Source organism: Meles meles, chromosome 10 (genome assembly GCF_922984935.1).
Source record: "Meles meles chromosome 10, mMelMel3.1 paternal haplotype, whole genome shotgun sequence".
In the NCBI taxonomy this organism is placed as follows: Eukaryota; Metazoa; Chordata; class Mammalia; order Carnivora; family Mustelidae; genus Meles; species Meles meles.
Window position 1 is genome coordinate 49,410,973 of NC_060075.1, and position 24,939 is coordinate 49,435,911.

Sequence of the window (24,939 nt, forward strand, 5' to 3'; positions counted from 1 at the left end):
ATTCAGTAGTTGCCTTTATCACATACTTGGTCTCACAACACTTTGTAAAAGTTTTATTACACAGGTTTTCAGTACTTGAAGTCGACCACAAATATAATGATTTTTTTTATTGCTTCCTATAGGAGTGTTTTTCTACTCAATAAGGAAATAGCAACTGAGATCCAAACCCTGTGTAAACAGCATGTCCTTGACCCGCATGCAAATGTGGTTACTCTTCCTTAATGTTATCTTGTGCAGCGTCAGAAATGGTTACAGAACAATACGTAACAGCTGAAGGCCTAGAAGGAATGAGAGTGGACCGAGTCCAGCTTCCATTTAGAAGCACCTCTTCTTCAGCTGTGCCCACTCCAAAATTCAAGAGTCCAGATTCTCAAAGGGATTCCTGAGTGGTTTCCAGAGACGATAATTCCTCATTAGCTGAGCGTAGCTTTTTTGCATAGCCTTCTCTTTAGTTTCTTGCTGTCCTCAGTTTACTTTGGTTTGCTATGAGGTTATCATCTTGCCTTTTCATATTCTTTCTTACTCACTACTGTCTCTTCTCTGTCAGCCGTCACTTCTTTTTACCTACCCCCAAAGTCGTAAAGAATATATGTGAACAATCAGTTCTCTGTAAAATAGAGGGCAGGTGATCATCACACTTGTTTTCTTCTCAAGCAGACTGGAGGGGGAAAGCCCCAGAGCGGCGTGGAATATGGCAGGAATTGGATTACTCAAAATCTGGTTCTTGGCTCTGTTTTTTACTTTGTGATTGTTAATGCTGAACACAAGGAATGTATGGAAGATACTAGATTCCTATCACAGAAAAATGTTGCAAATTATGCAGCTCCTAAAGAAAGTAAAATAGAAATAAGAAAAGTCTAATAAAGTTGCAAGCATTTAATGAGTTTAACTTGGCTTTTAGAAATTAATTTTGAAGCTGAAAGACATATTGTCTACAAGGTGGAGTTTTTAAAATCACAGTCTCCAGTGGCATTAAGTTAACTTTCTCCTTGGACTCCAGACATCAAGCTTTCAGAAGCCTAGACTTAACATTGCACTCCAACACTGGGCACCATCTTCATTTGCGGTGAACGTCAGGGAATTGTTTTTTAAAGTGATTTTTAAAACGAAAGCAAACCATTTCGTTCTCTGATTTCCCTACCCTTTAAAAACTCCACTGTTTCTGTCTGATGGCTTCTATACTGCACTCACTGGTCCTTCTCAAGCCCGCCCAGCTCCATGTGGAACGTTCTGTTGCTCTTTCAGCATAAGCAGGTCTATTGTGATATTTATCTGAATTCAAACAAGGCTAATTAAAAGAGCTGCTGACAGTTGTTGTGATCTGACTTTGACTGCAGCTTGATGGTCATTATGGGTAAATAATGAACCAGGTCTGCAAATGTAGCAGCTGCCAACTTGGGATAGAAGAACGGCTATTGCTTCCAATTTAAGGATCTATCGACCGCTTCCCTTCTCCCTGCAGATCTTCTGCAGAAAACTAATGTTTTCTGCTGCTGTGTATTGTGGTTTCAGCTGTTTCAGATATAGCCTATAATTTCCTTCTTTAATATTTAACTTAGGACATTATTAGCTTTCAGAGTTAACAACTTTTCTATTTTGAAGAAGTTCAGCTTTGTCCTTATGCATGCTATAACTAGCTAACCAGCTGTAGTTTAATTATATGTGTTTCATTTGCATCATGCAGGAAACAGCTAGTCGTAGAAGAATAAGGTATAGCTCTATGAAGATGTTTCAGAAGCCTGTATAGATGTTTTGGTTTTGGTTTTGGTTTTTAAGAGATAGATACCTGTCCCTTGGTATTGTTTTCCTAAAGGTAAGAAGACACCTGCTGCTAAACCTCAGTTTCCAGTTTTGTTCACCTCATCAGGGACTTCCGAAATATTCTGATGCAAAAGCTCTACCAGTGCAGAGGAACTTCAGTGACTTATATTAAAATGCTGTATTGAATATATTGTCACTCCATCGTGAGCTTTTCCTTGTCCTGTTAGCAAGTGGGGAGGGACAGGTGCATGAAAGGTAAGAGAAAAGGCACACTACATTCATAGATGAATGTCCTTCCCTGCAGATTTCCCACAGTTATAAAGTATAGCTTCTGGATTTAAAAGTCACATTCTAGACTTTAACACCAGCGAGTACTTAACAACACATCCCTAGCATTTGTTCACCTGCCACGGAAAAGGCTATCTGCATTATGTAAAGCACGAGGCTGCAGTGCTGCTTTGTGCATAATGCAGCAGAGCTTTGAGATCTTGCTGGGAGGAAATGATCCCAAACATGCCCCTGAAAGACAGGTCTTCCTTTGAAAAATAATGATGAAAAATTGCTTGTTTCTCCCATGTGTCTGTGTCTGTGTTTATTTCAGGAAAAACTAACTAAACTTTGTTTACCTGACTCTAGAGTAGTGTCGAGAGTGTTTTTGCTTTTCTCTTTCCAGCACAGATAATGCCAGAAATAGTGTTAACAAGGGGTTATGTTATGCTGGCTTATGTTAAACCAGATCACCCCCTAACATGTGCAGAGCCATTCATCTGTGTCACCAAAACCCAAGAGAACATCTGACATGGACTCTGAAACAGAAACAGTGATCACTTACAAATCAAACATGGCACGCTCTAAACTGATTGTGCACGGCAATCTTTTCTAGAAAGGACAACTAATTGAACATGATAAAGTGTAAAGTTAATTAACACCCTTAAATTTGTTGATTACTTTCACGGGATTATATTGTTCGATGAGTAGCAGCTTTCTGTCCCAGCTGTCGCCTGTTTCAGTGAATGTCGCTGGTAAACAATAGAGACACCATAACAAGTCGTAAATGGTCCCTGTGACAGCAGCCCCTTGTGAGGCTGCATCTGTAGAAAATGATTAGAACAATTGCATTTTAAAGACGGCTCACATTGCAGCCCAAGTCCCATTGGTCCTCTTCTTGATCTCTTTTGATGGCAGACTGGTTAAAACATTTAAGTTCTTTTGAGTAAATTAAGTGATTTACTGCGTTTTGCTATATATCAGTGAGAGTGCTTTGGTGGCAAGATTTTTTACAGTATCAAAAACAGATACAATTTGATTGTACTTTCTAGATTTCAGTCTCTTCTCTTTCTGGATTTGAAGGCCTCTTTTTGATAGTCCTAGAATTAAAAATGATTTCCTTATTTGTGACTTATAAATGGTTATTCTAAGTTATTGGCACTTGCATAATGGATTTTCTGTCATAACCCTTGGTTCAGCTTCTTAGTAAGGCTAAATTCCAAATTTCAGTATCTGTGCTGCTCTTAGGCCATAGACCTTGAGATACTCAGGCCAAGTAGGTTTACTTGTTGTTATATTTAATTTTTTAAATAACGTTTGTGTGATAACCGAGTAAAATACCTTTCCAAAGTATTCTTTCATTTGAGCTTCAGAGTGTGTGTGGCAAGTGATTTTATCACTGTCTTCAGAGGGAGGAACCAAACTTATCCAAGTGGGGTGACCTTGAATTGTGACCTTACTTCAGTTGTCTTAACTCAGATTACATGTTCTTCATTTTTTGGTGTCTTTAGAATAATGTCTTTGTACATATGGGCACTTTTGCTTATGTGTGTATATGCAACAGTAAGTGAACATGCTATTACCTTTGGAATAATCCTACTCCAAAGTTGAGCTTTTTTGATAAGCTAGAAAACACTGTCTTACTTAGTATTCTTGGTTATTTTAGTAACCATTGATTTCTTCTCTGCTCACCTCCTAAAAAGACAATGAACATTTATCACTCACATGTTATATGCTGGGTGCTGAGATTCAAACAGCTCTTGCCCATAAAGATCCTTACAAGACACACCAGAAAAATCATTGGTTAGAGTAGTATAAGTGCTTTATTACAGATACCACTAGGAATGTTATAAAGATAGAGAAAGGGGATTATGGTCGTGAATTGCTTCGTAGAGTTGACTTGAGTTGAGCATTGGAAGATAATTGCGAGTTTGCCAAGCAAAGAGGGCAAGGGAATTTCATATAAGGGAGTTGCCCAGGGAAGGCATGGATACATTAAAAAAAAAAAAAAAAATCACTGCACATACCAGCTACTGTAAATAGTTGGGTATGTCTAGCGTGGTGGTTTTTGTTACAGGGAGTAGATGAGAAAACCAGAGGAGTGGTTAGAGCCCATTGACAAAAGTAAAAAAAAAAAAATCAGAAGTCATTTTAGGAGAAAAAAAAAGAAAGTTCATTGTTTCCTATGACTCAAGACCAAAGGGAAGATACAGTGAGTTATGTAATTCTTTTTGGTGAACATAAATGTATAAGTACTTCAGAAAGAATAACTTTTACTTAGTAGAAAACAGTAGTATGGGATGCCTGGGTGGCCCAGGCAGTTAAGCGTCCAACTCTTGATCTTAGCTCAGGTCATGATCTCTGGGTTGTGAGATCAAGCGCTCCATCAGGCTCCCCACTGGACATGGAGCCTGCTTGGGATTCTCTCACTCCTTCTGCTGCTGCCCTCTGCTTGAGCATGTGCTCTCTCTCTCTAAAAAAAGAAGAAGAAGAAGAAGAAAGAAAAGGAAACAATAATGAGACGCTATATAGAAATGCTGAGTAATAGTGAATAATGTCTTCAGCTGCTAGTTATGTTCATGTCGACACATAATTTGAAACTTAAGCCTGTTTTGGTTCTTAAAACAAATAAAACTGCCAAAGATTGAGACACAGATAAACATAAATTATTAGACTGAGATGATTATTATTAATGTTGATCTCTATTGCAGGTGGGCTGAATTAGAAACATATATAAAACAAGAATTGAATTACCTTGAAAAAATTACCTCTGCTTTTGATACAAAAATATCATGAACATTTTCTATTTGATTTACCATCTCCTTCATAAAGTTACCAATGAGAATTTTTAAACCATGTAACTCAATGTAAGGAAGAACTCCATTTTCCTTGAGGCTGCTTTATTCTGCTCCCAAACAGTGTTTGCCAGGACCTCTAAGATACTCAGACCCATATTTAAAATTCATTGTGAAATCTTATGGTTTCATTGTAGTTGTTCTTAATCCTGATTCTCAGTTTTCTGTATTTTGTCTAATAAGCAAACTTGAGTCTGTTGTGAAGAGAGATGGGTTTTTTGGTTTTTTTTTTTTTAAGATTTTATTTATTTATTTGACAGAGAGAGATCACAAGTAGGCAGAGAGGCAGGTAGAGAGAGTGAGAGGGAAGCAGGCTCCCTGCCGAGCAGAGAGCCCGATGCAGGACTCGATCCCAGGACCCTGAGATCATGACCTGAGCCCAAGGCAGCAGCTTAAACCACTGAGCCACCCAGGTGCCCCGAGAGATGGGGTTTTGTGTATATTTAGATAATAGGCAGAACTCAGTGTCCATATGTAAAACATAAAAAATCCTTTGCTCAGTTCATGTTGTTTTAAACTGCTCTGACCATGATCTGCAAATAGATTGAGAATACCTGTATTCTTTTTATTTTATTTATTTTACTTTTTTAAAGAAAGAGGGAGGTAACCTTTTTCTTTTCTTTTAGATTTTATTTATTTATTTTGAGACAGAGAGCACAGTGGGGAGGAGGATCAGAGGGAGAGGGAGAAGCAGGCTCTCCACTGAGCAGGGAGCCTGATGCGGGGCTTAATCCCAGGACCCTGGGATCATGACCTGAGCTGAAGGCAGATGCTCAATCAACTGAGCTACCCAGGTGCTCCCAGAATACCTATATTTTGTCAAAGTGTTCAAAGCTTACCGGCAGTTGATGGCAAGACCATTACTCTCTTGAGAACAGTGTTTCTTTTTTCACCCTTTCTCTTTCTGAGAACTCATTAGCCTTTCAATGATGGAGGTAAACAAATTGGAGGAAAGAGGAAGGAATCAGGTTTTGGTGGCTACTGTTCTCATCCATGACACTTGGTACATGATGCTACCTTTTGGCATTTACTTCTGAGTAGGTGGTATGTGTCTCTTTTCCCTAACTGTATTTTATACCTTTTGAGGGCAAAGACTGTGTTTTATACCTACTATGACCTTTTATTTTGGACCTTCTGGAATAGTTGTATTTTAAATATTCTCCCAAGCACAAGGATGGAGCAAATTGCTAAAGGCACCGAACAGATAATTGCTGATATTTTTCTTCTTTGAACCTCCAGATGACTATATGTAGACCTCTCCTGTAGTATGCATCTGTCTTTTACTCTTTTTTTTTTAAATATTTTATTTATTTGACAGAGAGAAATCACAACTAGGCAGAGAGGCAGGCAGAGAGGAGGAAGCAGGCTCCCTGCTGAGCAGAGAGCCCGATGTGGGGCTCAATCCCAGGACCCTGAGATCATGACCTGAGCTGAAGGCGGAGGCTTAACCCACTGAGCCACCCAGGTGCCCCGTCTTTTACTCTTTACAGTTGTTTGCCTTCTCTCTTCTCCCATCTCCATATACATGTGCACACTCATGTCCACCACCACAAACACTAGGTTTCAAACTCCTTGAGGACAAGGATATTTCTTTTTCCCAGGGTTAAGAACCACTGACAGATGGCTCTCCAATGGTCACCTTTTTTATGTCCACCATAAATAGGAGTGGAAGGAAAGAAAAAAGGAAGGGAGTTTAGGTAATGGAGGCTTCTGGTGATATCTTTGACAGAGAGAAAGAAAGAGGCTGACTTTGAGACTTGGATTAGATTTAAAGTGTTTCTCCTCGCCGAGGTTGATTGAAATTGAAGCAGATTCTAGGAGAAGTGGTAGGTGGCTGTCCTTTTAAAAACAGGATGGTCCAGCCACCTATTTTGAATGGTTTAGGCATTTGCCTTTTCATTTGTACAAATGTGTTCAGTTTTTCTGATATTGTGGTCATGGGAGAGAAGCACTGGAGTTGTAAATGCTGTAATACAATTAAGTACAGGATATATTTTGATTTTGTATATACAGTTACTAAAATGTAAAGTTAAAATACTTCTCCCAATATTCTAGCAACTGTGTAAGTGTGTAGTCTGTTTTCCTGTTTTAGGAAATAGACTTCAATTAAAGTGGCATGACAGTATAATAAATGTATTATTTATTACTGATAGACTTCAAAATCTGTACAGGGTCTTCTGTAATCTATAGGATGTCTTTTTTTTTTTTAAGATTTATTTATTTAATAGAGAAGGATCACAAGTGGTCAGAGAGGCAGGCAGAGAGAGAGGGGGAAGCAGGCTCCCTGCTGAGCAGAGAGCCCGATGTGGGGCTCGATCCCAGGACCCCAAGATCACAACTCGAGCCAAAGTCAGAGGCTTAACCCACTGAGCCACCCAGGCGCCCCTCTATAGGATGTCTTACATAGCTTTAGAGTTCCACCTTCCTAGATAGTATTTCCTAAACTCAAAATGGTTACATTTATTTTAGGATTACTTAGATCTTAATTTTGCCTTTGCAGTGGGACTAGGCTTCATAGAGTCACACATTTAGAAGAATGTGTGTGGAAGACAGGATTTGGTCCCGAAGAAAGCCAAACCTTTAGAATTACCCAGTTTAGTCAGGCCCTGACATTGGATCGTGGGTTATGAAAAAGTCCTAATAATGATGCCACCACCTTGAGAGAAGGAGTGTGGAAATACCACAGACCTCTGACTTAAAAAATGAGTTATTATTTCTTTTGTGGTCTCTTGCTTAAGTAACTTATTTCTTCTTTTTGAAATATGTGTTTGAACAAGTGAGAAAGTACACCTGTCAAAAGATTAACCAGCTGAGAACCATTGTTAGCATTAATTTTCCTTTAATAAATGACTCTTCTGAAGCTATTTAGTAATCTGTAATCTAGATACAAAGCTATGACCTATGATGGATAGTGCTGGATTTGTTTGTAAGCTTTGACTTAAATTGTCTACTTAATTTTCCTAGGTTAGATCAACAGGATTAGGACTAAGGGTGGTTATATGGTTTGAATAAAAATGGGTATAGAAATTGAGCAAAAGAATTGTAAAATAGTAATGATGATCTACTATCTTAGTGAAGTAAATTAGAAACTAACAAAGTGGGGCGTCTGGGTGGCTCAGTGGGTTAAAGCCTCTGCCTTCGGCTCAGGTCATGATCCCAGGGTCCTGGGATCAAGCCCCACGTCAGGCTCTCTGCTGTGCAGGGAGCCTGCTTCCTCCTCTCTCTCTGCCTGCCTCTCTGCCTAGTTGTGATTTCTCTCTGTCAAATAAATAAAAAAAAAAAATTAAAAAAAAAAAAAACAAAGTGACAGTCACTTAAACTTCATCATTATAGAATGTTCAAAGAACACAAACTGGCTAATTAAAAGCATTTGTTATAATTGGGTTTTGTACATAATCATTTCCAAAGTGTGTCTGAAAATATTGTGAAATGTAATTTAACCTTATGCATGGGCATCTCAGGCTTTCATAACACATGGACACTCCCTCTTCCACAATTATTTGGCTAACATAATGCTGACCTCCTTTGCTTTTAATAATTAGTTAAAATAGCATGAATTGTAAAGTGGAAAAGGCTGCTTGGCTTGGCAATAGCAAAATATTCACAATTTCAGTGAAATATGGATGTCTCCACTTGGGCTTTTTATATATAAACTATGTATTTCATTGAATAAATTAAATTAAAAAGTAGACCATTACTTGCAGTTGTCTGTTCTAATGGCCAGGTTTGATACATGGCACAGACAATTACGATTTCTTTATTCCTAGCTGTACTATAAGATAAAGTGTAAAGGCAAAAATCATACTAATACAGCTCTCCCACATGCTTTCCTGGTTTTGATCAACAAAATCTAACTTGAAAATTATGAATTAAAATTTCTCTAATATTAAAAGCAATAATAATACTCTTGGCTTTATTTAGAGTTAATAATAATTTAGATGAATGAAGCTTCCCCTCCTTTTTTTTAGGATACATCTAGGACAGGTTTTGTTTGCTAACCAATCATTTCAATCAATGAATATGCATCAGACCTTTGTTAAGAGCTATGAAGGAGTAGCCAGACCAAAGCTCATTTCTTCTTCCTGCTCATAGCACTAGGAATGAATTGCCCGAAAGGTATATAGGAGGAGGGAAAAGAAAAATCATATAATATTGATTGGAAAGTGCACATCAGAATAATCAGTCTAAATAAGCAACTGGTTTTTTTACCTTAAAAAGGACTCTTGCCATCTGAAATGCCTCCTTGTCTTGGGGGAAATAGCCAGGTCTTCCACTTTGTAGATATCATCTGCAGATGGTACACGGAGAACAAACAAATGGGCCAGAGACCCCCAAATCCAGACTTAGGCAGCAGACCCCTCTGGCTGTTCTTGTACTGGTCAGGGCACAAGGTACCTTTTTCATATACTTTATACTTTTTATACTTTTTCATATACATTACTGAATAGATTTCTTAGAATAATAGGTGCATGTTGAATAAGTGCATATTTTAGTTTCCCATATCACTCATGCCATGAACTGAGAATAAGAGTTTGAATCTGTATGTCCCTTTTGGTTTAGGATTAAGCTCCATGCTACTTAATTTTCAAAATATTCTAGAAGAGGGACACCTGGCTGTCTTAGTCTGTAAGCGTCAGTCTTGGCCTTGGGGTCATAAGTTCAAGTACCATGTTGGGTGTAGCGCTTCCTTAAAAATACACACACACAGGTTGAGGAACCAGGTGGTGGGTAATAGGGAGGGCACGTACTGCATGGAGCACTGGATGTGATGCCAAAACAATGAACACTGTTATGCTGTAAATAAACAAATTTAAAAAAAAGAAAAAGAAAAAGAAAAAAAAATACACACAGGTGAACAGAAAAAAAATACACACACACACACACACACACACACACACACATTTCAGGAGCGATTTAGACTATCTTTTACGTGCCTGACATAAATACAGTTTGGAGGCAAGATATTTTTATTTGTTTTGGGATTTTCTGTAATTTTATTATCTACTTAAACACTTGAAGAAATGTATCCTTTTGTTCTATCCCTTTACCCCCAAACCATTCAGGTGTGGGAGCTGCTCGGTCTGGGAACCTCACATTTATGGTGGGAGGAGTCGAAGATGAATTTGCTGCTGCCCAGGAGTTGCTGGGGTGCATGGGCTCCAATGTGGTGTATTGTGGAGCTGTTGGGACCGGGCAGGTAACATTTTTACATTAATGTTACATTAATATTACATTAATGACACTGACTTGATGACTTAGAATTGGCTAATGTTTATTTCTCTTTCCTGACCACATTCTTATTTCTTATTCCTCTCTACTCTGTTCAATCTGTGGATTCCTTGCTGAGAGTTTTTGTTTTGTTTTGTTTTTGAAAGAGAGAGAGAGCGTGCATGGGGGTGGGGTTGGGTACGGGCAGAGGGAGAAGAGGAGAGAGAAAATCCCAAGCCCATGCCCAGCGTGGAGCCCAACTTGAGGCCAGATCCCACGATCCCAAGACCATGGCCTGAGCCAAAATCAGGAGTCAGATACTTAACTGACTGAGCCACCCTGGTGCCCCTTTTTTTTGCTCAGATTTTCTTAAATTAATTTGGAATAAATTAGTTTTCCATCATTCCTGTTGGACTTAAGCAGACATCAGCCAATTAACTATTAAAAAAGATATTGAAAGTTCATCATTCGGATTCTGATGTATCAACCTAGTAACCACTGAAATCATTCTTAAAACTGCTTCCATTTGAAGTGCTCATGGCATCTGAGTTGCTGTTATCGTCCATTTAATTACTTGCTAAGCTCTGTCTGTAATACAGTCAGGAAGAAATAACCTACACACTTTAATCTTTTTCTTGAAAAGCAAATAATTTTCATTTAGAAATATATCAGTTCTGTAATCAGATAGAGGTGAATGACAACACTGAACTCTGAAATCAAAGTAGGTGTCCCCCTCTCACCAAAACACATGCTCTCACTAGATCTCCCCTCATCTTAATCCTTGGTCCTGGTTACTGGCACCCTCTTTATCTTATTCAAGACTTTGGTATTATTTCAGATATACCTATTGTCTCCATTCTCTTGTCCAGTTGCCAAGTTCTGCTGATTTTTGTTTCAGTGTCTCGTTGTTGACGGTCTTCTCTATTCCTTATGTTAACTGGTCCAGTTTCTCATTAGCTCTGTGTACTGCTCAGAAACCGTGGATGCCGGGTTTACTGCTCTGCCCAACACCATAACCAAGACCAACTTCATTAAGATGTTTATACACATAGACATCCCCATTCTGAAACTTCGAATAGATGCCTATTTTCTGTCAGGTCAAATTTTAACTCTCCACCCTAGCTTTCATGGCTCTTACCCCAGTCTTAACTATTAAATTTCTCACCATTCCTTAAAACATATTTACATGAGTCAGTTTTCTTACTGCTCTCAGGAACATCCCGTGCCCTGATGTATTTAATCCCTCTTACATATTTGCCTTTTTCTTTGCTCTCCTCTTTTCTCTCTCTTGCCTATTTAAATTCCTACCTGGCCTTCTAAGAGATGGGTTTCAGTTCCATTTCCTCTCTGCTTCTGCCCTCGGTGATCTTGGAGTTTCTACTGTCTCTGTCTTATAGCCATACAATTTTCCACTCAGTTGTTTTTGTTCGTGTGTTTGTTGCCTTTATTTTTATTGTGTTAACTCCGTTGCCCCAATTAGAATGTAAGCCCCATTCCATAAAGAGCACTTGTGATTTTGTTTATAACATGATGGCTAGAGCTAACACTGCCATATGGTGTATATAAAAGTTGTTAAGAGTAAATCCTAAGAGTTCTCACCACAAGGAAAAAAATATATATGTACATGTATCTTTTTGTATCTGTATGAGATGATGGATGTTAACTAAACTTAAGGTAACCATTGCATGATGTGTGTCAGTCAGATCATTATGCTGGACAACCTAAAGTTACACAGTGCTATATGTCAACTCTGTCTCAATGAAACTGGAAAAAAAAGAGGAGTCGTGCCACATAGATCGATCAATCGGTATGCCTTATAGACAGAGCCCACAGGAGGAGCTTGGTCACCACAGTGGGGTTCTGACACAGTGGGTCTACTCCCAGATGACCTGGTAAGCTCAGAAGGAAGCATGTGGCACCATTTGAGAGGATCAACAGTTAAATGCTCTTTTAGAAAGAAACCTGGGGAGTTGGGTAAAGAACAACTTCCTGTGAGCTACGACTTGAAAATAAAGGTATTTAATATGTACTCCATTTATTTTCAGGCTGCAAAGATCTGCAACAACATGCTGTTAGCTATTAGTATGATTGGAACTGCTGAAGCTATGAATCTTGGAATCAGGTTTGTTGACTATATATTTTCATGTACTAACAATTTTTATGAGCTTCCCTATTTGATTTTCTGATGTTGAAAAAAAAGTTCATGAGAGATAAATGAGTTGATCCAGGAACATTTTGAAAGTACTTCATTATTGAACTTTAATAGACTTTGCTTATTTGACGACCAATAGGACCCTGGAGAGCATGAATACTCTGCCATAGCCATAAAATGTATTGTGCTGTATGTTCGAAGTTACATTATCCCTTTTATTTGGGAGCTCCATTTCTGCTATTGTATTGAAATACAAGAAACACTTTTACTATAAAATTTAAGCATACTTTGGCAGTGTAGGACAAATTTGTATAAAACAGCATTTTAATGTATAGTCAATTCAAGTGTTATCCTACCACATGACTGGTTTTATGTATCTACTTTAAATATAGTCCCCAAAATCTACATTAAAAGGGCCCTTGGCTGTTTAGTCTTGGGATAAACTGGATGGCATTCATAGAGCTGCAGCTCCTGTGCATAATTCTTTCATTTTAACTTTCTTGTGGTTTTGTTACTTTACATTAAGGACATATCTTTCCGTTAAAATAAATTGGCATTTATACTTTGCTTAAAGTGATTCAGGAATTTTGTTCTCCTGTGATGATCATCATCCTTTAGAATGCTTAAGGTTAATGTCTTAATTTTAGCCTTTAATCTTTTGGGTTAGGAATGTTACATATGATTAATCACCTAATTAATTTTTTGAATGTTTTGTATTTCATGAAAATAAATTTACATTTCTTACTTTAGAAAATGCTTAATTAGGTAGATGCTTTATTCAGGTGTTTTCTTCACACTTCCCCAGGCTGCTTACCAGATATATCACAAATCAGAACAGTGTTTCATATCACAGCTTTTGATAAAAGCAATAAAAAGAGCCAAAGTGCTTGAGATACTTTTTAAAACACAGTAATGGATTCACATTTCCTCTTAATTACCATATCAAGATGCCGTTGTTTATTGAATTGCCCTTGTCTCAGATGTTAAACTATCTTGACCTATTAAGTTGTCATGTTGTAATTGAGATAAAAGAGGAATTTGCTTTGCATCAGTGCTAATTGGTTTATCAATATCCTGTACCATTTACATTTTAAAATTGAATGTCTGTAAGATGGTAAGGCATATCTGTACAAAGCCTTAATGAAACTGGTAGTATACAGGGAACTGTTCAGAGTGGTATGTATTGTTGCCAGTTTTAGTCTATGGGTCACTTCCTCATAAATGAAAAACTTGTTACCAGTAACTTGTTTTCATGTCTATCCTCTAGACTAATTTCATGAAAGAGGAAGACGTAAACTTCTGGAACCAAAATTGCATACAAAATTCATTGGTGTTGACAATAGGATTAGAGCATTAGGATGCATATGCATTTTCAGAATTTTATCTTCATTCTTCTGGGTATAAATGAATAATAAAAAAGCAAAAGCATAGATCACCTAGGCTATCCTCTATTGAAATTTCCCTCTTTATCTTTGCCAGTTTGTTTTATATCCTGCTTCTTACTCTGAGCATCACTGGATCAGGGTATTCCTGAGGCATAGTGATATATTCTCTGGTCTTCCTCAGATAATTTTCCTAGCAAAACTCTTATTAGATGGTCACTTGCTATTCTAAAATGAAATTTTTGTATGGTTAGTGCTTATAGAAGTCTAATTCCAAACACCAACTAATAAAGAATAGTATGAAAGTCACTTGAATCAAATGAATTGAATAAATGTGTACAGTGAAATATATACATTGGCCATTACAGTGAATTGTGATTACAAAGAGAAGATGAAAAGTGATAAAACTTCAAATAGAAATGTTAAGAGCAAAAGCAACAATAGATTTTCCTTTATAATTGACCTTAATACACTATGATAAAAACAATGTTTAGAAAGATGAACCTTTAAATGTTTAATGTTTTTGGAAACTATACATACATTAATTATATATATATATCTATATTTAAATATCTATATATACACACACGATATATTTACATATACTACATATAAAGAATGGACACAAATTAGGAATTCCCTAGTTTAACTTAACTGTTATAATAATTTGTAAGTTTCTGGTGCTTCAGGTTATACTAATGGGTTGCTTATTTTCGTAACATTAAGATTTTATCAGTTTGTCTTACAAAGACTTTAAGTGGGTTGAAAGTCCTAAAAATATGGCTTCTGCTATTGTCTTTTCTCCGTGGTTTACAGACATGGTTTAAAATGACAGGATTGTTCTCTAATAGAGTATAGAGAGTGGCCACGATTTATTGAGCTTTGCAAGGTGAAAGAGAAAATTGGCATCAGCAAGCATAAATTCCCAAGTAGTAAATTCCCTCAAAGTAGTACAGCATCAAAGTGGCTCAGCCACATTTATATTCTGTTCACTCTGAAGTGAAATTTTTTTAGAGCATTAATGTCAACATTTACAAATTGAGTCACCTAATCCTATGAAGTGATCATTTCTAATTAATATCATCCTCATAAGTCAGTATTTTTCCTAGAATGCTGTTTCCCATTTTTTTAAAAACTGAAAAAATAAAATCTTATAGTTTAAAACTCTTATTGACCCTATGATCTTTTACAGTGATTCTTTATGGATGTTAGTGAAATTTTTAAAATGCTATAAAAAAAGTGAAGTATAAAAAATATGGGTATACAACATATTTTGAGAATCTTTTTTATTGGACCTTTCTACCTTCCAGTTGGGTTCTAGTTGGGACTTAGAACGTTAGTTTTCTGGCACCAAAGGTGCCCTGCTTGCATTAGAGAAGTTTTGTTCCTGTGCATCACAAAGGAAGAATTGTGATAATGGAGGGTTTGTTACTATGTTTTTATTTTTGCTGCACCGGAACTGACTTTTTGTTTTTCTCTTTATTCAATATTAGTAGTATAGCAGGCCATTTGCATTACCAACCAGGGCCCAGGCACCTCTAGCAACAACCACATTGCCTTCTTCCACGTTAAAGGAAACTTAAAACAGTTGAACTTCTGGAAGGCTGTTCAAGATGAGAACTTTCCCACAAGCATAATTTTAGTTTCTTGACTACTGCCCTTTCGATGCTGTTAGGTTTTCATTTAGGTGATGATGACCTGAAGCCTCTTAGTTGTATACCCTAATATATATACAATAGATAACAAGCGGCAAAAGGTTTATAATAAAAGTTTGACCAAGTTTCTTAATAAACTGATAAAACACCATTGTATTGGCTTATTGACTATTAAGTTCACTACCTATATAATGCCGTGAGATTCGGGATGGTGGGATTTTGGGTGTCTGTCCATACCTGCATCCCAGCTCTGCTACAGACTTAAGCTTTCTCATCTATAAAATGACAAAATAATAGTACCTACTATTACATTAATTTATTAATTAATTAATAGTACCTACTATTACTATTAATCTACAGGGTTGTTGCTAAGATTAAATGAGTTAATCCATGTAAATCTTTGAAAGCAGTTCCTGGCGCATTATCATGCTCTACGTGATAGTTATCGATGTGATTGTTGGTGGTGCTGGTGATTAGTATTTGAATTGAGTTGTACTTTTAAAGTAGTTTCTTCATAGACTTTTCACCAGCTGGTGTGTCTATTTATGTGTTTGTTTATTGTTTGTCTCCCCAACTAGAAGGCGTGCTCCCTGAAAGGGATTGGTTTTATCTGCTCATTGCTGCATCTTAAGGACGTACCTAGCATATAGTACGTCTTTAGTGAAGGTTTGTCACATGGATGAAAAGGGGAGAGAGAGAGAAGGGAGGCACTTCTCTTGCCTCAGGTGAAAGTGACCTGTGTATATGTGTCTTACTGGGCCCATTCCTGGAAGGCAGGCACGGCCTCTTCTTAGCTTCTTTACTCTATCCCCTTGGCTCCAAGCACAGTGCCTGCACATGGCAGATCTGTAAACAATGATGAGTAAGTGAATGATTGATTAAAACTGACATAGTCTTAAGTATTTCATTTCCAGATCTGTTTCTGTGATACAAACATCTCAGTTTAGTGACATAATTTGTTTTGTTCTTCCATAAAACCAGACACCATAGATACTTCTAGAGAATATAAGGTCAACAAACTTTTTTGGTCCTTTTTAAAAGCCTCGGTTACAGTGAAGGCGAACATTTGGATTCTTTTTAAAATTTTTTTTACAGTGTATGCATCATTTTTACTTCTCTCAAAAGTTCATTTAGAATTCTTGTGATTTAAAGGTGAGTAGATTTGACACAGTGACGTTTGTTTGAGTTGCATTATATATGCGGTCAGAGCAATGAATTCATTCTCTGTTTATATCAGAGAACATTCCAGCAATTGTAAAGCCACATGCATGCACGCGCACACTCTCGAACCACATCCAGTGGCAAGTTATTATGGGGACTGACAGACTGTCATCCTTTTGATGGCTTGAGCTGTATATCTCCTGAACAGCAATGGGGCTCTTATGCAGAAAGTATCATATGTTCCCAGCCAATTTACAGGGAAACAGCAATAACATTTTATCATGGTTGAGAGCCCAGTAGCTGCTTCCTATTAAACTTGCCCTTTCAGATACCTGTCTTGGATTAATTTGTTGATTTCAAATGGAAACTCAGTCTTCTCCAGTGAAGCATGACGTTCTAGGATAGACTCTCTGAATGACAATTACTGTGTATTCTAGCTGGTTTCAGACCATTACAAGCCTTAGGCACAGTGGAAGACAGAGCACTTCAGTAACTGATTTTAATATTATGTCTAATTTTAACTGTCAGTTATATATGTGCCAGTGAAAGAATCCTCAGAAAGATGAAATGCAAAACACTTCTAACTTGCTCTTTTTAATGATACATTTTGCTGTAGGGTGGTGAGTCGGGGGAGGAAAAGGGGAGAGGGAGCAGCCGGCTCCTAAAGGGGAGTCAGCACAGTGGGGAAGCATCAGATTTGAAAGTGAGCACATAACAACTGCCACCTGGCTTTTTTTGCGTGCCCCTCGGGATGCTTCTAAATAGTACTATGTTCACCAAACAGGGTTCCATAAATCAGTGCCAGTATTTTTCCTTGAACACTCAAGAAAAATGAAATGTAGGGTTTTACAAAGGATAATAAACTTTGCTCACCATTTTGGTGAGTACTAGAGACAGAGCATGAACTGCTGTAGCGGGAAAGACTGTTGTGAGCTACTGTTGAGTATAACCCGGGAGATTACGAAGAGAAGAGCATCTCTGCTGCTTTAAATGTGATAAACCATTTTGAAAGAAAACCTAAATTCCGAAATGCCTAAGTGATATTTCAAGTGGAAGGGAAGAACCATGTTTTGGGGTCTTAAAAATGTTCCCCACTCATGGAACACATTAGACATCGACATTCTTGAACAGTTATGCTTAAAGAATATCTTTGCAGTTAGAACAGATGAACTTGTTAATATACGTGGGATTTTATTTAATTAATAATTTTCACATTATTCCTTATGCACATCAGCTTTATCTTTTCCCAGGTTATCTGCTAGAACAGCATACTGGTGGCCTCATTTTATTTAAAAGGGGAAAGAAAGCAGCAATAGCAAACTACACCAGTAACAAACTTAGATTTTAATAAAAGAATGAATGAACTGTTGGGTTTCTTTCTGGCAGTCCACCATTGAATGGAATGTATGGCAGCCAATTTAGAGTGAATCTTCTCTGTTATAATCCTTAAGAAAACCTGCTGTAATAATATGGCCCAGCATATGGATTCACATATGTGGCATGGCATATATATTCCTCGGACCATGGCTACTTCTCGAAAGCCTGATCATGTAACAGTTGTATTACGTGGTAAATCCATACATATCCTGGCTATGAGCCCTAGCCCCCTGCTCGAGCATTGGAAGAATGTTGTACCGGTTCTGATACTCACACTGGGAAATAAAGACATAGGTTTCAAACGCAGGAAGTAAACAAGAACTTGGGCATGCCAAAATGCACAATCTGTTTTACATTTTCGTGTGTCTCTTTTCAGCCTTTTTTTTTTTTTTTAAATTCTGGAAGAGATTGGTCCTAAGAAAAGGCAGAAAGCTTTTATGACAATTGTCTTATAATGGCTCTTTGTATGAAAGAAACCAATACATTGCTGGGTAGAAAGTTTTATTTGAAACTCGATTCAGTGATACTTAGCCAAACTCTGCTTCCCAAACTGCATTAAGATACTCAGAATCAAAGTATTACAGCATTTTGATGCTCTTTTTTTCTGGGTCCCCATTGAACAGCCGTTGATGCCATCAGCTCAGTGATAGAACAAATGATGTTTCCGCTTGGGCAAGCTTTGTTTTATCAGGATCAGTAACCTTATCAGCAGTTGACCCAGAACTATAATGCATGTCTCTGAATAGATAGCATATGTCACAGCTCTGTGCAGACTTGCTTCATAAGCAGGATCGTCTAATGAGGATTTAATAAATAAGGAAAAGTTTGCAGCAAGAAATGTCTTCTTTGATACGGATAACTTAAGCTCATCTTACGGCACATGGCTCATCTCTTGCATCCATTCTCATAAAAGCTAAAAGAATAAACATGCATATAAATGCATCCACAAGGACTCCCATGATGCACAGTTTATCTGTCAGTACTTCCTGAAATATATCATTTGTGAGTGAAGAATGTAGAATTTAGATGATCACATTGGTTTAAGGTTCTTGTGTGACACATAAATGCAATAATATCTAAAAGACTAGAAAACCCATGTATGTGATAAACCAACATCACTTCGGCAACTGTGGGATGTTTCTCCAAAGTAGGATAGTGTGGAGGGTTTTATCTCAGTGCAGAACTTCCTGGCTCTGAAATGTTAAATCATTGGCTTTTAATGCCCTATAATTTAAGATTCGGTTCTTTGCTCTCATCAATCTGCTTTGATTTTTGAAGACATACAATAAATGGAGAAAGAAGATGGAACATCCTCATACATAAGTAAGTCACGCATGACTTACACATTTTGACATCTAACACTTCTTTTCTTTGACCTTTGACAGGTTAGGGCTTGACCCGAAACTATTGGCTAAAATCCTAAATATGAGCTCAGGACGGTGTTGGTCAAGTGACACTTACAATCCTGTGCCGGGGGTGATGGATGGAGTTCCATCGGCTAATAACTATCAGGGTGGATTCGGAGCAACACTAATGGCTAAGGTATGGTAAATGCAGAGACGACCCAAGGGAGAGGGCAAAAGTGCTCAGTGGTCTAATCCCCACCCCCTTTTAACAAAGCATATGTGTTTTGTTTTTGAAGGCAAAATTACTAAAATAGTGATTCACTCACTCACTGGAAATGATTAAAAACTTCGATTAAAAACTTTGATTAAAAACCCTTATCATGTTCATTTCAGATGAGAAGAATAGGCTGGGAGTTTGATTTTGTGGGTTTTGGGGTTTGTTTGTAATATGAGATGGTAAAATTTCATTCTTCATCAGAAATTTCCATTAACTTACTAAGTCCTTAGAATGGGAGCAGTAAGAATTTTCTGATAATACATTGACATTGGGTGTACCCATCACAAAAGAGAGATCTTTCTTGTGATACTAGATTTCTAAATACATCTTCCTGCTTTAAGAACATGTGTGTATTTATGTGAAAAGTCATTTGAAAAACAAATTGTTGACCTCCTATCTGTGATCTCAACTTTAGAAAATAGTTTGTTGGGGAATAGCCTTCCAGGTTTCTGCATAGAGCTATTCCTCACCCCACCCTGCCCCCATAATTGACTGCCCGCCCCGACCCTTTAAAAAAGTAATAAAGCCTATACCTGGACACCGTATTCAGCTTACATTCCTTTATTCTCCATGGCCTTCTGTCCATTCTGTTCCTTAGTATGCCTTGAATTCATGCAGTCCCTTCCTCTGCCACTACGAGGGCCTTGGCTGAGCTTCCTTTAGATTATACCACATCAGCCTTTTACTGGTCTCCTTGCCTTTCAGAGTCCTCTCTGGTTCATTTTCTATATCACGGGAAAGAGAGGGCCGCTGAGATATAAAACTCCCAGTGTCGCCCACCATGTCTCTCTCATGGTTTCCAATCACTCGTAGATGAAAGTCCACCAGCAAGCTGTCTTAACGGAGCCCTTGACGATTTAGCTTTTGCTTGTCCTACCAGCTCGTTTCTGCCATTGCAGCCCCTCTCTTCGCTCTGGCCATACTGGATTCATTTCTCCTTGGCTCTCACTTGCAAACCCCCAGCCTGGCTGCTCCCCTCTGCCTGCACCCCATTTGTCCTTGTGCCCTCCATCCCAGCTTCTGACATAGTTCCTGGCGTATGGTCAGTATGCTTTAAATATTAATGGGATAAAGCAATGTTTGAACTATTTCTTATTTTGCAATTTTATTTCCCCTCGTGTTTCATTTAAGAAAATACTGATTTTTATGCCAGTCTGCATCCGGTATTGAGGTTTGCATAGCCTCCACACAGGTTTTGTGCTTGTGCAGTGTGACTGTTGTTAGAAACAGGAAGTGGCTCCTTAAGTGTATTGTTTTCATTGAAGCTGTGGGTGATTTATTAGGGCACATGGAAGAATGGAAGAGTCACATTTATGCTCAGTTTCCGTTCTGTCTCCATATGAAGTGGGTTGTGCGGCACTAGCTTATTCGGTTCCTGCAGTACCGCTAATGGTCGGAGCAGAGGAAGCAGCTAACAAGGAGAGTAGTAAGAAGTAGGAGGCTTCTCGTCAAAAGGGTCAGATGAATTTGTCTGGCCTCCGGTCCTCTGCAGTGCTGGCTTTGTCTGGGAATTCCACCCTTGCTGTCCTCCCCTGTGTGGTACACCTGTGCTTTTGCTGTTTGCTGCGAGGACCCTCCCCAGGAAGAAGCTGCCACAGTTAAGGTCTTTTCTTTAAAATGATGTTCTTGATCATAAACAATAGCACTTTTCCACTAACAGCATGAGACAGCGCGGGAGTGAAACATACAGAAATTACTGTTCTCCTTTGCTCTCATTTCCTCTATGAAATGCAGTTGCAATTTCCCTTATAAAGAGGAAGACTTATTAATTTTGCTTGGAATGCGAGTACTTAGAAAGGAACTTAAAAGGAACTTATAAAAAAATCTGTCATCACTTTGGATTGCTATTAACAAAAACGCACCATAGCTAATTAGACTCGTATAGAGAAACTGATGGAGGTTAAAGAAATCCCCATCGATGCCCCATTGATTGAAGCAGTCCTTCCTGCTTGAGCAGATCAAGTCTTTACTTCCTAAGAGATGTTTTGCTCAACTGCTATTAAATGTCTTGTTCCAGGGGATATGATGTTAGTGTGTCGTTGAAGTAGAGGCTTGTACATTTATTTTTAGGTCTTACCGTCACATTTCTAACATGCTATGTGTATATAATCAGAACATAGTCAATATGAAAAGTAGATTAATCTTTTGCACTCTCCAGCCTAGATGTCTGTGATGGCCGCTGCAGAACAACGTATGGAAAAGCATGATGACTCTTGGTCCTCCCCCAAGGGAGGACCGCTTCCTAGTAACATAACAACTTGGTCCTCCATTAACTTGTTGAAACCTTATTACAACTGTTTTATATTTTTTCCTGAACTAGCCACTTAGCTTATAGATTCATAAATATTTTATTTGATTAGTGAAGTGGAAAATCTGTTTATTTTAAATTACATATTATAAGCTTCAGAGGACACCTTCTTTCTGCCGTTTGCATTTCAAGATGGACAGGCCTCTCAGACTTTGAGAGACTAATCATTTTTCTCTTTTCAGAATGTGCACCCTTTAAGGCAGCAGGCGCCAAAGCTATGTCACTGTCCATGTTCGTGGTTTTGTTAGGTTTTATCTGGGGTATGCACTTGCCATTTGAAAAACTCTTGACTTGTCTTCTCAGTAGTGTTGTGTCCCCTTCGGTATGTTATGTTTAACTCCAAGTTCTTCTGTTCCAGTTACCTCGGGTAAACGTTGGATGCAGTCTGTGTAGATTTTCTCTCCATCTTTTGAAAATAATGCATCTTGCAGATATGCTGCCAAACAGTGGCAACAAGAGAGGCTTGGCTGGGCGTAAGCAGTAGGGTCCCTCTATGTTTGTTCATTGTGTGGGTAATGACTAAACTCCCTTTTCAGTTTTAGGAAGCTATAGCAGAATTTAAGGTTAAGCAGTTTTTTCAAATCTCTTGTCTACCTGTGAAAATTATACAGATAAGCACAAAGTCATGTTTGCACATATACCATCATACAAATTCAGGAGACGTATTTTTCCTTTGGATAATTGTTTCCTTTGAGTGGGTGGTATTGATAACTGCTCTGTTATCAAGGATGTTCCTCAGAGTAGAAGTGTTTCTCATCTTGCTTCTTGTTTCCCCTTTCATTTTTTGCTGACTTTTCCACTGGGGGGAGAAGTGAGGATGGTAATGGTAAGAAGAAGATCTAGTTGGTTTTGCCACCAGTTTGCAGCTGTTATAAAATCATAAATAAAATGAAATTTGGGGGATATTATTTTAATTATCCAAGCCTTCATTGTCTCCCATCAACCCCATGTATTTTGGGTTTGGACAAAATTCCATTTTTATGGTAGTGGATATTCATTTGCTACAGTTTGACTATCAAAGATGTATAATGTTAACTTTTGCCTATTTTTAAGCAGCCGTAAGTTTTCTGAAACCCTCAGAATGAAGCATTAGCTCTCTGAGATGTTAAAGGTTGTTTGTCTTGAAGGCAGATGTCCCATTGCACTTAACATCCCAACTCCTTACCACACTTATTAAAGCTGCCGTGTTTTGCCTGTGTCCATCCTGGACTCATTTCCCTCTCCAGCCCCCTGGCTCACATGCGGCCTCATTGGCCTGCTTGCTATTTCTTGAATATCCAAGCCATGCCCCCCAACACTTTGATGTTCCATCTACCTGAAACTCTCTTCCCCTTACTCTCCAAAGAACTCACTACTCCCTGACATTCAGATTGTAGGTCAGGGGTCTTCATCTCAGAGACGGCTTCCCTAAATATATCCTCTACCAGGACTCCCTTCCTTCCACCCGGCCCTTGCTGTTCGCCACTTCCCAAGCCCTTGCCCTGCTTTATTTTTCTTTATAGTGTTTGTCATTGTCTGAAGTTCTAATATTTGTTCTGTTGTCTATCTTCCCCAAGCTTCATGAGAACAGTGACTGGGTCTTATCATACCTGTATCACCAGCCCTTGGAACAGTGCCCAGCCCACAGCAATTGCTAAAATTTGTTGAATAAGAGATTTCATAATGGGGTTTGTCTTAGGCTTCCAGGCTTCTGCAGATTTGAAAAAGCATTTCCCATGTCCTCTCACCCCTGTCCAAAGTCAAAACAAAACAGGTCTGGGTGGAGGAGTGGAGAGGACGCTCAGAAATTAAGGTTTCTGTCTGGAGCAGTTTTACAGCTCTATGAAAGTACTTACAAAAATACATATAACTTACCACAGTATTCATAAGTATCTCATTTTTCAGACCTCATTTTTCCTTCTTTGAAACCAAAGCATTAGGAGCCACAGTTCCAAAGTGAGCTCTGACTGCCAGTCTCAATGTGTTCCCTCCTGCCCTTGTTTGATTTAGGATCTGGGGTTGGCACAAGACTCTGCCACCAGCACAAAGAGCCCAATCCTTCTGGGCAGCCAAGCCCATCAGATCTACAGGATGATGTGTGCGAAGGGTTACTCAAAGAAAGACTTCTCGTCCGTCTTCCAGTTTCTACGAGAGGAGGAGAGCTTCTGAGTTTGCCCTTGGCCATGGACACTGTTGGACACCAAACTATCTTGGAGCCTCCTTGTAGCTCACTCCACAAGTAAATGGGTCTAATCAAAGGTCACCTGTCTGCTTTTGATTGTCTAGGTCCCAGTAAACCGTAGGATTTTTTCACCCATTTTTAACTGCTAATTCTTTTTATCTATTTAGCAAACATGTGTTACCGGAATTTATTTTCCTGCAAGCCACTGTTGGTCTCTGCTAACCAGCTGATTAACCTTTTTCAAAAGTTTGATCCCTGAGCCTCTTCAGCTGCATCATTGCATACTTCAATCAGGGTGTTATTTACTCCACTTCACAAATAAAACCAAACATGTTTTCGCCAGGATGAAATGGATCTGAAAGAAAAGAAAAGAAATTGATATGGGGAATGGAGGTAGAAAAGGGGGAAGTATAGTGAGTGACTACCTGTGTCCCTCGGGAAGTTTGTCCTGTTACCCAAGTGGTGGTATTCGTGCAGTATTGGGGTCACCAATTTTCCAGGGAGTTGATAAAGCTAGAGAACTCCTTGCTGCATGTTTTAGAATTTGGACTCTGTTACATTACCTTAGTGTGTCCTTGTTACAACTCCCAGTACTCAGCAAACTTGTTTTTTTATATTTTTGCTTCCTTGTACATTCTTAATACCTATTTTTTGACTTCAAAAGAATGACATCTTTAGAATTGTTTCAGAGCCAATGATGATATATGCTTTAGATAATTATTACATTATTCTAAATATAACTGTATTATTTTGAATTCAAATAAATTTCTATGCAGATAATGTTTCTTTGGTTTCTTTTGTGTCTTTTGTGTCTTTCCAGCCATTTGGTGAACAGCTAAATGATCTGACAAACTGGTGTTGCAGACTGATGGGGAAAGGGTGGGAAGAAAAGGAAAGGAGGGGAAGTCAAAAGGAACAGAGTTTCAGTTGGGCGGTGGACGTCAGCATCCTGCTGGGCTCTGTTTGAATCCTCAATGGGCATTCATTTGAATGTTTTCTAGATTGTGGGTGCATGGGAACTCAGCCTGC

At 38.4% G+C, this 24,939-nt stretch overlaps 1 protein-coding gene across 1 annotated transcript in view; it reads left to right on the forward strand.

The window, feature by feature from the left end:
• Window positions 1–24,684, forward strand: part of HIBADH (3-hydroxyisobutyrate dehydrogenase) — a 126,310-nt gene extending 101,626 nt beyond the window's left edge. Inside the window, exons 5-8 of the mRNA XM_046021351.1 lie at window positions 9,947–10,080; window positions 12,137–12,213; window positions 19,204–19,360; window positions 23,739–24,684. Of these exons, the coding sequence (XP_045877307.1) occupies window positions 9,947–10,080; window positions 12,137–12,213; window positions 19,204–19,360; window positions 23,739–23,897 (527 nt within the window). The 3' untranslated portion in view covers window positions 23,898–24,684. The remainder of the gene's footprint in view (window positions 1–9,946; window positions 10,081–12,136; window positions 12,214–19,203; window positions 19,361–23,738) is intronic.
• Window positions 24,685–24,939: the final 255 nt, after the last annotated feature.